The sequence below is a fragment of the Phascolarctos cinereus genome, unplaced genomic scaffold, assembly GCF_003287225.1.
Source record: "Phascolarctos cinereus isolate Bilbo 61053 unplaced genomic scaffold, phaCin_HiC Scaffold_5;HRSCAF=322, whole genome shotgun sequence".
Taxonomy (NCBI): Eukaryota; Metazoa; Chordata; class Mammalia; order Diprotodontia; family Phascolarctidae; genus Phascolarctos; species Phascolarctos cinereus.
The window spans coordinates 409,934,097-409,948,036 of NW_027555958.1; the positions used below are offsets into that span (position 1 = coordinate 409,934,097).

Here is a 13,940-nt window from a genome sequence, read left to right on the forward strand (position 1 = left end):
AAATCTTGAATATGCTTGGAGCAAGTTTAGGGTTTCATTACACAACTGACCATTACAATAAATTTATTGTTCTCACCCCCTTCCTATTCTTCAAATTACCTAGACTAGAAGGAAAGTAAAATGAAGGCCAATATTTTAAAATTGACTTTCAAAAGACATGTTTTAAATTTCTAAAAGAGAATTTAGCTAATAGGTTGGGTCTACAAGAGTTCTAGGTCTTCCCCCTGTCCCACCCCCACCCCAAAACCATACCAAAGATTAAGTTTTCAAGAAATAAAAATAAAATAAAAGGCTTCTATGATCTCATCTTTAAATGATCTTTTTTTTTAATGATCTTTAAAACCCAGACATAATTTAGTTTGAGTTTAAGGCCACTATTAAGAGGGTAAAGGGAAAGTCTACATTGACCCTACTGGTGCTTTCTCTTATCTTTGTACTGAAGATTTCAGTCTACTGAGATGTTAAATGAACTCCATTAGTGAATTTGAAGTTTCTGTTCTTTTATTCTCATTCACACAAAGGGTATGATAAAATTTACTTAATAAATACTTGCTGCCTTAATTGATCATTACTAATTCTGTACGAGAGCTGTGTGTCACCACTATAAATTGGTTATCAATAAAATGATTCCATAAACAAATATATTTACTTACCTACTAATAACTGATACCAAAATAACTTAACATCCTCAATGCTGGGCTTTGACAGGTGTTTGTTATTTTCTGCATATGAAATTTTATATCTTTAGAAATTACCCACATTTTTGGATGAAATAGAGAAAAAGGAGAGAGCTTGATATAAAGAGTATGCGTATATTATAATACCTATCATCTTCTAAATCACAATGAAACCTCCCCTCCTCTAGGGCAGGAACAGTCTTAGACTTCAGTGCCTTTCATATAGTACCACCCTGGTGTAGACTCTCATCCCTTCAGGCCTAGATGCTAGGTCTGCCAGCCATCAGTCTGCACTCTAATCCATCCTCCATGCAGACACTAAAGTGATTTACTTAAAGCACAGGGCCAACCAACCATGTCACTTTGCTACTCAATAAACTATAGTGGTTCCCTATTGCCTCTAGAAGCAAATGCAAAATCTTATGGCATCCAAAGCCCATCATAACCTAGTCCCCTCCCACCTTTGTAATCTTTTTATATCTAACTCCCTGCCCACACTCTTTGTTCCAGTAGTACTGGCTTCCCTTGATGTCCAGAGAAGAAGACACTCTTTGTTTCAGTGCTGGACATTTTCTCTGAGCCCCCATGCCTGGAATGCTTTCCTTCCTCATCTCCACCTACTGGCTTCCCTGGTTTCTTTTAAGTTCCGATTAAAACCTGTCTTCTACAGAAGACATTTCATCACTCCTCCTAATTCTAGAGCCTTCCTTCCGTTATTTACTTCCTAATTATTCTGTATATATCATTTGCACATATGCATTTGCTTATTGTCTCCCCACATTAGAATGCAAGCTCCTTGAGGGCAGGACTGCCTTTTGCCTCTTTTTGTATCCCTAGCCCTTAGCACAGCAAATTGAAGGTGGTTTAATAAATGTTTACTGACTGATCAACTGCTTAGCAAATAACTGTTAAATGCTAAATCTGTTCAGCCTGCAAGAAGACTGCAGAAATGTCCAAGTTTAATACTACCATTATACAAAACAGCTTACAGAGTGAAAATAAGTGTAGTTTCTTTGACAAAATGAACATATGTCAAAAATAATGAGACTCTAACTTTTAATTGTTCTCCTTTGAATCTCCTTCATTCTGAATATTATAAAAGCCCCTAGACTAGGATATAAAGGAAAAATGAGATTCTGAGAAATAAAAACATTTGATGTTTTAAAAAAATATCTAATTACACAGAAAGAGGAAACCATGGCCAACAATAGAAAGTTTTCCTCTCAGCTATCACTTACAACCTAAACAGGACTGAAACTCATTAGGTGAAGAGACTCAAACAAGGAATAAGGTAGAAAAATTGTGTCAATGTTTTGCTAAAAATAAGGAATATTCTTCTTAGAATTATAGTCATGCATATATCTGGAAAATCATTTAACAGTTGAAATGTCACTCTGTTGTCTGCTTATGCGTGTGCATATGTGTTTTAGAGGCACATGATGGTGATGTTGACTTTTTAAAAGTTATATAACCCAGAGATCATAAGGCCATTGAAATGAAACATTTCATTTTAATAACACGCTGAAATTTCTTTATGGCTAAGAGTTTGTCCAACCATGACTCAATTGGATTGAGGTATTATCAGAGTTTCAGTGTAACCATCATAAGAATTTCAACAACTGCCACAGATTTTTTAAATGCCTCAGCCTACTTCTTGTTGAAGTAGTTAGCTTGAATAACATCTGCCAATCCAGAAGAAGTCAGATTAAAAGTTTAATAGTTTTTCCCCCCTTTGGGGCTTTAACATACCATCATCGGTAAAATAATACATCTCATAGAATATGTGAGGAATTATGTACAAATAAAAGAAAGATTTGAATTGGTTCTATTATCTGAACCTAAGAGAAAAATCTGCTTTCATTTGTCATAGCTATCATGAAATTCAAAGGTGTAACATCCCACACATAGTGCTCTATATTCTATTTCATATGGTCCAAAAGTTTACTTTATAAGATATAAGCAAAATGACAAGGTTTTTGAGTATTCCAAATATTATCCAGCAATACATGATTTTCTGCAAAATAATTTCTTGATTTTTAAAAAGACAATGGGAGAAATTAAATACTTGAGCATAACCTTTTTTTGTAATGCTGTAACAACCAATATCTTTTAAGCAATGTCAATCTAAAAATAAATGACTAATTATAAATTCTTAGAGTTGTCTAAAGAAAAATATTTGCCCCTCTACTACTAAAATGAACTTAATATGTAACATACCTTGGTATAGTAAAATTGGGTTAGGAAATTTTTTTATCAGGGCTCTCCCACCCAGCTACACTAATATAACTCTGCAGTATCACAATCTGAAGGGAAAATACTCCATAATCTAAAATTGGCGGGCCTATTAAAATGTCTATCCATCTCTACTATTAGTTATTCATTGAAAGATACAGAGCAATTTGAAATCAATTAGTGATCTACTGTTTAAAAGGTCTAACCAATTATAAGATAATTTGTTCTCTAAGAAGCAAATTCAGTCATGGCATCTCAGAGTTGGAAGGAACTGAAAAGGTCATTCATTTTCCCCTTATACCTAACACAGAAATCTCCTCTATAACATTCCCAACAAGTGGTCATCTAGTCTCTGTGTGAAGACTTCCACTAATGGGGAACTCATTACCTACAAGTCAGCCTCATATTTGAACTGCTCTAAAGTTATCTTTCTTATATCAAGAAGGAATTCAATTGGATCATCATTCCTAATTGACCCTTGGGATCAAGCAAAACAAGCCTTATAACCCTCTTTCAGTTGACATCTCTCATTAGATATTTGAAGATAGCTATTTCCCCCCTTTTTTCCCCATCTTTAATGTCTTAGTTTACTTTACAATAATTTCAGCCTGCCCTTTTTTCCCCCTATTTATTACAATATACCTTCTTTCATTGGCTCAGGGCTGGGTTCTCCTTTTAGACTCAGCATTCTGGAGAAGCCACTGGACAGAGTAGAGAAAATACCACGAGTGAAATATCCTTCTTGCTCTGAATTCTCTAACCTTACTGAAGTCTGAAGTGACCTTGCAGCTCTGCTACTGCAATGGGGTGCAGGTTCAGAAAGCGATCGGGTGAAGGGAATCCGAAATGACCTGGTGCCACCAGCTTGGTTCGCTGTTGGTGTTCCATGAACATCATCAGTACAAACATCATTGTGGACTGTTTTCAGGAGGCCCTCAAAAGACTGTGGCTTGTCGTGATCACTTCTTTGACTCTGTGATCTCTTTCTTTTGCTCCCTTTCCACCGAAGGCTGGGATGTGTCTGCCACCTATAAGCACCCAGTGCTTTCCCCAGCTCAGAATCAGTATGCTCATAAGTCCTCTTCTTACTTTTTGCTGGACGGCACCATTGACAATTTTTTAAACCTGTTCCCCCTCCTAAAGGACCACCAGCAGGTTCTGATAGAGATCTCTGATAGCCTGCAGGACGGAGAGCTTTCTGCCTTCTAAAGATGCTCATTTTCCATCAAACAGTTTTTGATAATTTCCCTAAACTGAGTTTTCTTCAACTTTTGCAGCCTTTGCAGTCAAGCCACACTTGTCTGGATAGCTGAAAGCATTCTACTACTTAAGCAGCTTTTTTTGTGTGGCTTTGAACCACAGCAGATGTTGCCGTTTAAGGGCTGGTGTCATGTTATTACCCCTTTTTCCCAGATCTCAGAAAATGTGAGCAGCACCCAAAAATCTCTTGCCCGGATCAAGCTCCATCTTCAGTTTATGAAAACGATGAAGATTTCTAGCAGGCCATTTGCACTTCCTGCCCCGGGGTAAATGCTTCTATACCAGGCTTTCAGGAAATAACTTTTAAAAAAAATAAAGAGTAGTGAAGAGAGACAAAAACCCACAAACACCTTTATGGGCCAATAGTAGTAAAGTTTTTACCATGCAAATGATGGTGGGTTAAAAGCAGAATGTGAAAGTACTTAAACTGACATCCGTGCAAATTCACAAAAATATTCTGTTAAGTCACTGCCCATCACGATGTAGTTCTGTTCATACTGCAGAAGTGCTAAGTGTTGAACAATTTCACTGACATTTACACATAGACTCCCTCTAGCAAAGCTTCAACAGGAACACTGCTCTTTATCAAAACGGAAAAGCTTTTATCTAAACTGAGGAAAAGGTAAATCTCTGGTGAGTCAATCAAGGAACAAGCAAAAAAGGAAAAGAAAGCTATAATTTAAAACAGTAATAATGTAAATATACTGGAAGAATGGAAAGAACACACAAGGCTGGAAGTAGGAAGAGATGTGGGTGGGATTTTTCCTAAGTTTTAGACACTAGCTAAGAAAAGGAAAGTTTTGAGGCAAGAATTTGTGGCAACTGGAACATAGGGATAGACATATTTCAATCTTTTGTAAGAGGATAAAGTTTGTTTTGCAAATCTAATTGGGACAAGTCAAATGGAAAAAATACTCCGATCTGTTTAACCAAAGAAATTGCTTTTTATTCTGCACTCCCTATAACTTCAAAAACAGCTGATTAGTTAAAATTTTGTTAAAGTATTTTATACTTAACCAAGAGTTTATATGCCAAGTTTTAGGCTACCTTAAAATCTTTAATGTCTGCTCACAATCCCCTAAAAACAAGGGATTACAATAGAAAGCCTAACAGATTCAGGACTACCAATAAAAGATTTATTACAAGGACAATTAACTTTACTTTGCAAGTTATATAAATGATACTTTGGCAAATCTGGAAAAATATCCATTCCTTTGCTATAAAGTACATAATTTGTAACCTGGTATATTTATATGTTAAAGCATGTTAAGGGATTTAAGTACTAGATTTCTAAAGAAATTAAATCAACAAAATTATAGTTGTTCTTTCCCCTATTCAAAAAAAGAAAGTAAGCAACAATACAGAAAGAACCCAATTAACATTAATTTAATTACAAAGTTCCAAATTCTCTTCCAATCTTTGCTAATGTACTTATTGTACTTTTAAAAATCTTGTAATCAATGTTCCCCTACATTTATATGAAATATAAAGTCGGTTTTTTCTGACTTCTCATGATGTTCTAGAAAAGATTATATGAATTGATTTTAGGGAACCTATTAATATATTAAATGTATTACAGAGTTTTTTATGTAGGGGAATTCTATTCTGCATAGTGTGAAAAGCAAAACCCTTTTTTACATAAATAATCACTTCTTAATTTAACTATGCATAAATGTAAAATCTTTATATATTCAGTTTGTATACGCCAGAACAATGAAAAGCTGTACTAATTTATTAACATCTGCTTTTGTTTGTGCTACTCTTTTATGAAGATAAGTAATGTGTGTTAACATATCATATGTATTGTTATTTTTGGAAACGGATAAAAGTATTTTCCCCTCTATGAATCTTCAAGCACAAAGCATGTTACAAAGCAAACAGAAAAAGAGTAAGTGACTATGAAAGAACAATGACCACTGACCTGACAGTAAAGATCAGTATGAACGAGAGAAGAGCGAGCTGTAGAAAGTATGCTTGGGGCAGGGGAATGAGGGAGAGGGAAGGAAGGGGAGGAAGGGGGGAAACAAGAAAAGTATTTTAACTGGAGATCTCCATGACTGTTCATAATTGATACTTTTCCATGGAAATTACAGCTGCTCTATTGAATAGTAGAAGGAAAATTTTGGGTTACCTTTCCAAACTAACCAATAAATAGTAGAAAAAAATGAAAAGAAAGAAATCTGTTTCCTTACTGTGCATTGGTGCACATGAGCTTATCTGGTAACATTCAAAGCAATTTTCAAAACTTGAATGAAAATTCTATAGAACTTCTGAATTTCAGGAGCATTCAGAAGCAGCCTCCTTATTAGGGATCTAGACGTGTTAAAGGGAACTTTAAAATGTCATTTCGCTTATAAGGATATGGACATACTTCCATTAAGAACACATTGCTGATATGTTGCTGTCAGTTAAAAAAAAATATAATAAATCCCTTCTCTGAAATGTAAATTTACAAGAATGACGTGCTGTTTAAAACAAATAAAATGACCTTCATCTAAAGTGAGAATAGAATGGGGAAAAAAGACATCCTTAAATAAACTATATGTTAATCTCCAATGCAAGCCAGTCAGTCCTTATTATTAAGACCTAGATATATTCTATGTTCTTTCCTCTTCCTAAATCAACACTCAGTTCACTGCAGCTTCAGTGAGTCTCACCTGGAAGAAACTGGAGTCTTCCAAAGGAGCATTTCATCTTAATGGTTCTCAAGAAAAGCACAATAAATAAAAATATCAGGGCTGAATTTGTAATGGAATAATATAATGGTCCTATCCTCATAGACTAGAAGACTTCTCTTAAAGTCCTTTCCAGGTCAGCAATTCTTAATATCGTAAAGTACCAAATTAATACAAATTTTAAAGATAGTCTTTAAATCTTTTGTTTCCTTGAAGGTTAAATTGTCTTTGGTTTGTTTGAAAATATTTTAACAGTCTTCCAAATCTATTCATGTTACACTATTTGATCATATCAGCCAGTATAATACTCCAGTTGGAGCTCAATGTTAAGAAAACAACTTTTTCAAACTAAGTAGGAAACTCAAGTCTATTGGAATGAATTAGAAAGACAGTGCTGAAGTTCATTTTTCATCAGATTGGAACTGAGTAAAGTGTGATTTCAGAGGAGGGTGTTTCAAACAAAGGAGTCTGACAGCAAGTTCTCCATATAATTCTCACTCTGATCAGGGCATGGACATAGATCTAACTTTAAAAGACTATAATACACCATAAAACACTCACCAACAAGTTCCCATCAAAGACTGTCCATCCATACCTTCAACCAGTACCGTAGCTGAGATCACACATCTATAGTGATATAACTAAGCGATTTTTAAAGCTAAAATGGACCAGTATAAAATAAAAGGAATTGGAAAATGATAGGCAACAGGACACAGTAGCTGGTAGGCACTAACCATGGCTTACTAGAAAGGGTTTTCAAACTAGAAACAGTAAACCTGAGATCTATTGATCTGACTTTAGGCAACTCTTATTTTTTTTAGCCAAATCTTTTCTGTGGAAGTTTCTCCTACTCTAAAATTTGACCTGCCAACTTCATGGGTTTGTTTGAGAAGGAGCAAATGAGATGTATATTTAAAAATTTTGAAGCGTATCAAACACTACACAAATATAAGATTTTTTCTGATATCATCTATACAAATGTTAATGTATTTTCTGATATAAAACAGCATGTAAATTGTAAGCACAACTTTTTTCCTGAAAAGCTGTACATGAATATTTTATAATGTTTCAAAAAAATTAGGAGCCATATTTTTGTAATGCAGATAATTACCATTTTATCATTTCATATTATAAGGTAGTGGCATACATGTATACTTTATTAGTAATAACTTTTTGCATCTAGAACAGGAATTATTACCTTTTTGTCTGTGCTATGGACCCTTTTGGCAGTCTGGTAATCCCATACATCCTTTCTCAGGATAGTATTTTGAGGTGCATAAAATATATAGAATTACAAAAGAACCAATTCTATTAAAACACAATTATCAAAATATTTTTTAAGTTCACAGACCCCAAGTTAAGAAAAATTAAGTAGAATAAAAGTACTTTGGGTAATGACCTTAAGCAATCTATCAAACATTTTTAAATGCCTATAGTGTACAAAGCACTGAGCTAGGTGATATCCTACAATACAAAGACAAAATGAAAAACAGTCCAATCATTAAGGAACTTATAGTTTACATATTAATGATAAAACTACACATTGTTTTAGAGAATTTTCTAAACAATAAAGGAAAAATTCTGGTTTCATGATTTTTATTTGGGAAACAAAAGAACAAACCTAAGAAAATTATGGTAGGATTATAAACTAGAAAAGATGAAGAGTAGGGATAGTACTTGAAATCTGTGATCAGAGCTGCATTGCTGATATAAAATTTAGAGAATTACAATAAGGACACCACCAACATATAGGTGGTATATTTATGTCTATGTATATTAATATTGATCTCTCTCTCTCTCTATATATATATATATGTATGTATATATACATATATATGTATATATATATATATATATATACATATATATATGTATATATATACATACATATATATATACACACACACACACACACACACACACACACACACACACACAAATACATACACATACATATAGTGGGGTAGAACTGATGGGGGATGAGATTGGAGCTGGACCTCTAAAAGGAGCCCAGAGCCCCCGAACCAAGTCTCCAGCATTTGCCTGAGGCACCTGGCCCATCACAGTATAATGCTTTTAAATACCCTTGCAGTGCGGCCCTCATTGTCTGTACCTGGCCCCACCCCAGGCTATTTTGCCACTCCTTAATTCCATCTAGACCCCTACTCTGTTAATTTCCAGTCATCCCAAACTATTGGCCACTCCTGGATCCCATTCAAATCTTCCCACAAAATCTTTTTCTTTTATGAAAGAGGTCAGTCTCATCATCCGAATGCACTGGCTCTTGAAAAGCCTACCCACTTCTACAGGTGAAACAGTAAACTTTGTCTCTGACTGAGAGAACCTGAATTCTTTCAAGGCAGAACCTGCACCTTTTGGGCTTGAATTTTGGTGTTCCCAACACCCCTAGACTGCAACAGAACCTGGGGTGGGAAATCATACTTGAGTTATACAGAATATAGGATTCAGGAACATTTCAGATTTCTCAATGAATATAACATTTTTTTTTCTGAAAGATTTCTAAATGGTCAATTGGAAATGACAAGAAATGGCATAAAATAAAACTGAAAACCAGAAAGCACACATTGAGATTCAATAGTCAATTATAATAAGATATAAAATTAAAAAAGATCCAATACTATCATTCTCACAGGGGGATAAGTTTGGATTTACTGTAAACATTAAATTATCTAATACCATTATAAAAATCTAATGCTATTTCCTTTAGTTTCCTTTATCTTGTGTTTTAATGGTAATGGTTACATTTTCATTTGCTATTTTAAGATTCCTAAATGCATGTAACTAATAATTTTGCAAGGAGGCTTATTCCTGAGATTCATGATTTCTTAAAGTTAGAAGTAATGATTTCAGCAGCAAAAGCAGAAGGTAGTACAGTAGAAAGAATAAAAGATTGGGAACCATAGAACATGGGCTCTACTGGCAACTCAAAACCTGTATATACTTTAACAAGTCATTTAATCCATCTCAGCCTCAATTTCTGCATCTGTGAAATGAAGGACATGAACTAGATCTAGATCTATAATTCTGAAATCTCATAAAGATTGGATCCTAAAAAAAAGTTACAGGTTTTTAAATTCTAATTCTGAATTAGTGGCTCATTACTTTTAAAACATTTTCTTTAATGCAGATTTAAAAAATAATAATTTATTGCAGTCTTTTAACAGCATTAATGAGCCATTTTGGATGACAGTTCAATAATAACACATTTTAGTCCTCTGCACATGGACATATTTATCTCCCTATGGCTCCAAAGGAGCCATCATCTCAAGGCCACACTGTTGTTAGTAGGAAAGAAATTATGCCTCATTTATTTTTAAACTGTCATTTGCAATTAAAAAAAATCTTCTGGAATTAAACATGACTTAAAAAGTTTTTAAAATAAGTCCAAAACAAACGTTAACATTAAGCTACAAATAGAATTAATTTCTGCACAATAACATCTATAGCTTTTATTCCTATACTCAGGATCACTGGTCCAATTATCTCTGAGAAACCTGAGTCCTCAATGAGTTAAGGGACTTGCCCAAAGTTACAACCAGCTAATGGCAAAACCAAAACTAGAATTAAGTTATCCTAAATCCCAATTCAGTGCTCCTTCTACCACATGGCAACACACTGCTTATTTAGTTTATTCTCACAGCAAAAAAGATTATGAGCTACAATATGGAAATATTTAAATTCTTATTTTGGAAACAGGTCTTGTCAATCTAAACTCTTAGCTATGGTGTAAAAAGATTGGAAAATAAACTGAAATTGTGAAGATGTTACAGACTATTGCAATAGCTTCCTTTTGGTTTTCCTGACTTTTCTTTCTCTCTTTCAATCCATTTTCCACTTCCCTGCTAAAATGATCTTCCTAAAGCTAAGTCTGACCTTATTCCTTTCCTTTTGAATGAACTACTAAGCCCTTTGTTTGGCAGACTCAGGGACATGACACAGGCTTACATTAAAATCCACCCCTAGGTGCCAGTACCCCTTTCCTCTTTTCAGCACCACGAGACCTCAGCTCTAGGCTACAGAAGCTTGCTTAGACCTCAGTTGCCAGGTTGGCCACAGCCCTTTAGGAACAAGGGCCTGCAGGGAAGTAGCAACCCAATAGCACCAATGCTGCAAAGTTCTGAAGTGCCAATGCTGAGCCAGAGAAGTGAAGAACAGAGAGAGGGAGACAGACCATCAAGACAGGAAGGTGGAGGGTGTGTGTGTGTGTGTGTGTGTGTGTGTGTGTGTGTGTGTGTGTGTGTGTGTGCGCACGCAAGCAAAGCACTTCACTAAATCAGAGGGAATGAGAGCAGCATCCAGCAAGGGCCACTTCTGACCACCCAAAAATCAGTTTGGGCACAGATATAGGCTGATGAACTATGAATATGTCCAGTGTAGAAGGAAGCTGAGACCCAAGGAAACTACAATCAGAAGAGAGGGAATTAGGAAGTTACTGATAAGGAAAACAAGGAAGAAAAGCTACTGAAAGTATCCAAGATTTCTGGAAGAAAACTTAGAGACCCTGAACATAAACAGATAAATCAACAGAAAAAAAATAGTAACAACAGAAGGAAATATGGCTCCGATCCAGGGGAGGAGTTCAGGTATCTATGAATAAATACTGCAAAATAAAGGAAAGTAATATAATGCTTGATGAGACAAAGGATCCTGTGGAATTTAAGGAGACCTTGGAAGCAGAACACACTGTTTCTGAGTGATTTGAAGGAGAAATGAAAATCATGAGAATGTAATTTTTGGCCTAGAAAGCAAAAATGATGAACAACAACAACAACAACAAAAAAGCAACCTGCAATGGCAAGCCTCACCAAAGAACACAGACTAAGAACACAAATACACAGAAGTAAAGTGCAACCTAGAAGAGAAGGGAAAAAAACCAAAAAACAAAAAACACTGAATGAAAATATGCTCACTAAGAAAGCAAAATATACTGATCTGAAACAGAATGCACAGAAATAACCTAAGGAACATAGGTCTGCCAGAAGAAGATAATAGGACAAAAAAACCTCAACACCAGAATGAAGGAAGTAATAAAGGAGAACTGCCCAGAACTTCTGAACAGAGAAAATGAAATTCTAGTTGACAAAATTCAAAGATCATCTCCAGAAAAATCCAAGGCTGCAAACTTCCATTCAGATGGAACTCAGGATAGTCTTGCTTCCATTTGTGTCTCAGGGCTGGCTCATAGTAAGTGTTTAATACATGCTCCCTCCCCCCTTTTTTCCCTTCTAATACAGTCTAATCACTCTATAATGTGCCATATATAAACAAACAATATTCATACAGAAAGTTGGACTTGAAAGCCAGAAGGCGTGCATTAATATCAAGTTCTGACACTAAATTAGCTAGTTAGCCTTGAGCAAAGTTACTTAACCTGCTTCAGACTCGGTCATTTAAAAAGTGAGAATAATAGTTGTAGACCTGATTCATAGAGTTATTAGGAAAGCCATTTAGGCTTCAATCCTTGGTACTTCCCCCATCAGCCCCACCCAGGAACTTCTTTATATTGTAAGAATGCATGAGCCCTCGAATTCACAAGTCATCAGCCCCCTGTGACCCTTCCAACTGAGGGATGGTGGGCAGAGCTCCTCTCAGAACCTCCACAGATAGGGGGCACCCTGGCCAGACAGCTCTCCATTTCGTACTCTACTATATTCCTCTGGATTTCTCCATCATACCCTGTATCCCCCGTCTTCCCCTCCCTTTCAGTTTCCTTTTGTACATTGTTTTCCTCTACTTGTAAGCTCCTTGAAGGCAGAGACATTTGTTTTTCACATCTGTATCCCCAGCCCTCTTCACAGTGCCTGGAACATAGCAGGTACCTAATAAATGATTACTGACTGACTTTGTAAATTTTAAAGTATTGTACAAATGTCAGTTATGATCACAATGCAAAGGGTAAAATTTACAGATTTTCTTTTTTGCTTAAAAGCACATTTCTTTTCCAATTTATACTCATTGGTTTTCCCCTCAAGATGGTGTAAAATACAATAGCTAATAAATACTTGCAAACTTGTCAGCATAGCCAATTTTGTGTGTAGATCTTAAGGCAAAAATTAATTGCAAACCAAGGAGGAACAGACATTTATTAAGTGCTTCCATAGTAGGTTCTTTACAAATATTATCTTATTGGATCTTCACAACAACCTTGTGAGGTAAGCGTTATTATGTCCATTTTACAGTTGAATAAACTGAGGTAGACCAATTAAGTGACTTTGCTCTGAGTTACATAGCTAGGAAGGGTCTAAGGTTGGATTTGAACTCAGATCTTCCTGACTCCAGGTTGAACACTAGTGCACTACCTAGCTGTTTCTAAAGGATCTTAAGATCATAGATTTGGAGGTGGAAAGGTCCTTAGAGGTCATTGAGTCCAACTTCCTCATTTTACAAATGAAGAAACTGAAGCCCAAAGAAGTTAAGTGACTGGTTCAGGATCACAGCAGATTAGAACCCAAATTTTCCTGGCTTCAAGTCTATCACTGTATCTACCACACCATGAAGCCTTATCATTGGGTAAATATTCTCCTTACCTTGAATTTGTTACCAACTACCTCTCCTACCACTAAACAGTGATCAGCTGGAACAAGCCAACTTTCAGATTGAATTAAATGATATGAAAACATACACTACATTTGAAGTTTAATTCAGTTTTCTATTCTACTACCATGAAAAATAACACTTTTTCCCTCCTCTTCCTTGGCTCCAAAAATAATTTGAAATATATTATTATTTTAAAATTTTTCCAAGTGTGTATTTACTGTATTTTCATTACCCTGCCCCCCAATAGCTCACCATCAATTACATTTGGGGAAGTAGTGGGAGAGGGGAGAGGGGATATTGACACAGTCTATAAATGAATATTAAACTACTGTCTTGACGTTACATCAAAAGATGAGTTGAAGATCATGTATATTTCTAGCCCAATTAAAAAACAGCTTTACAAAACAAGAGTTACTGCAGTTAAGCAAAGACTTGTTTTAAAATGTTAAAAGTCTTTGTTTATGCAAAGTTAAGTAATTAGTGACATAACATCCCCTTCCCATCTCCTATCACTGGAGTCCATCTGCTTCCCCCTTAA

General features: G+C 35.4%; 1 protein-coding gene across 8 annotated transcripts in view; it reads right to left on the reverse strand.

Annotated features, from left to right (window-relative positions):
- The window catches only part of RASAL2 (RAS protein activator like 2), a 335,304-nt gene that overhangs the window by 214,542 nt on the left and 106,822 nt on the right, over nucleotides 1–13,940 (reverse strand). For 2 of the 8 annotated variants that reach the window (XM_020984298.2, XM_020984296.2), the window contains exon 1: nucleotides 3,552–4,443. The exons of the other annotated variants lie outside the window; for them this stretch is intronic. In XM_020984298.2, the coding sequence (XP_020839957.1) occupies nucleotides 3,552–4,128 (577 nt within the window). In that variant the 5' untranslated portion in view covers nucleotides 4,129–4,443. Of the gene's footprint in view, nucleotides 1–3,551; nucleotides 4,444–13,940 lie in introns of those variants that run through there. 8 annotated transcript variants of the gene reach the window in all.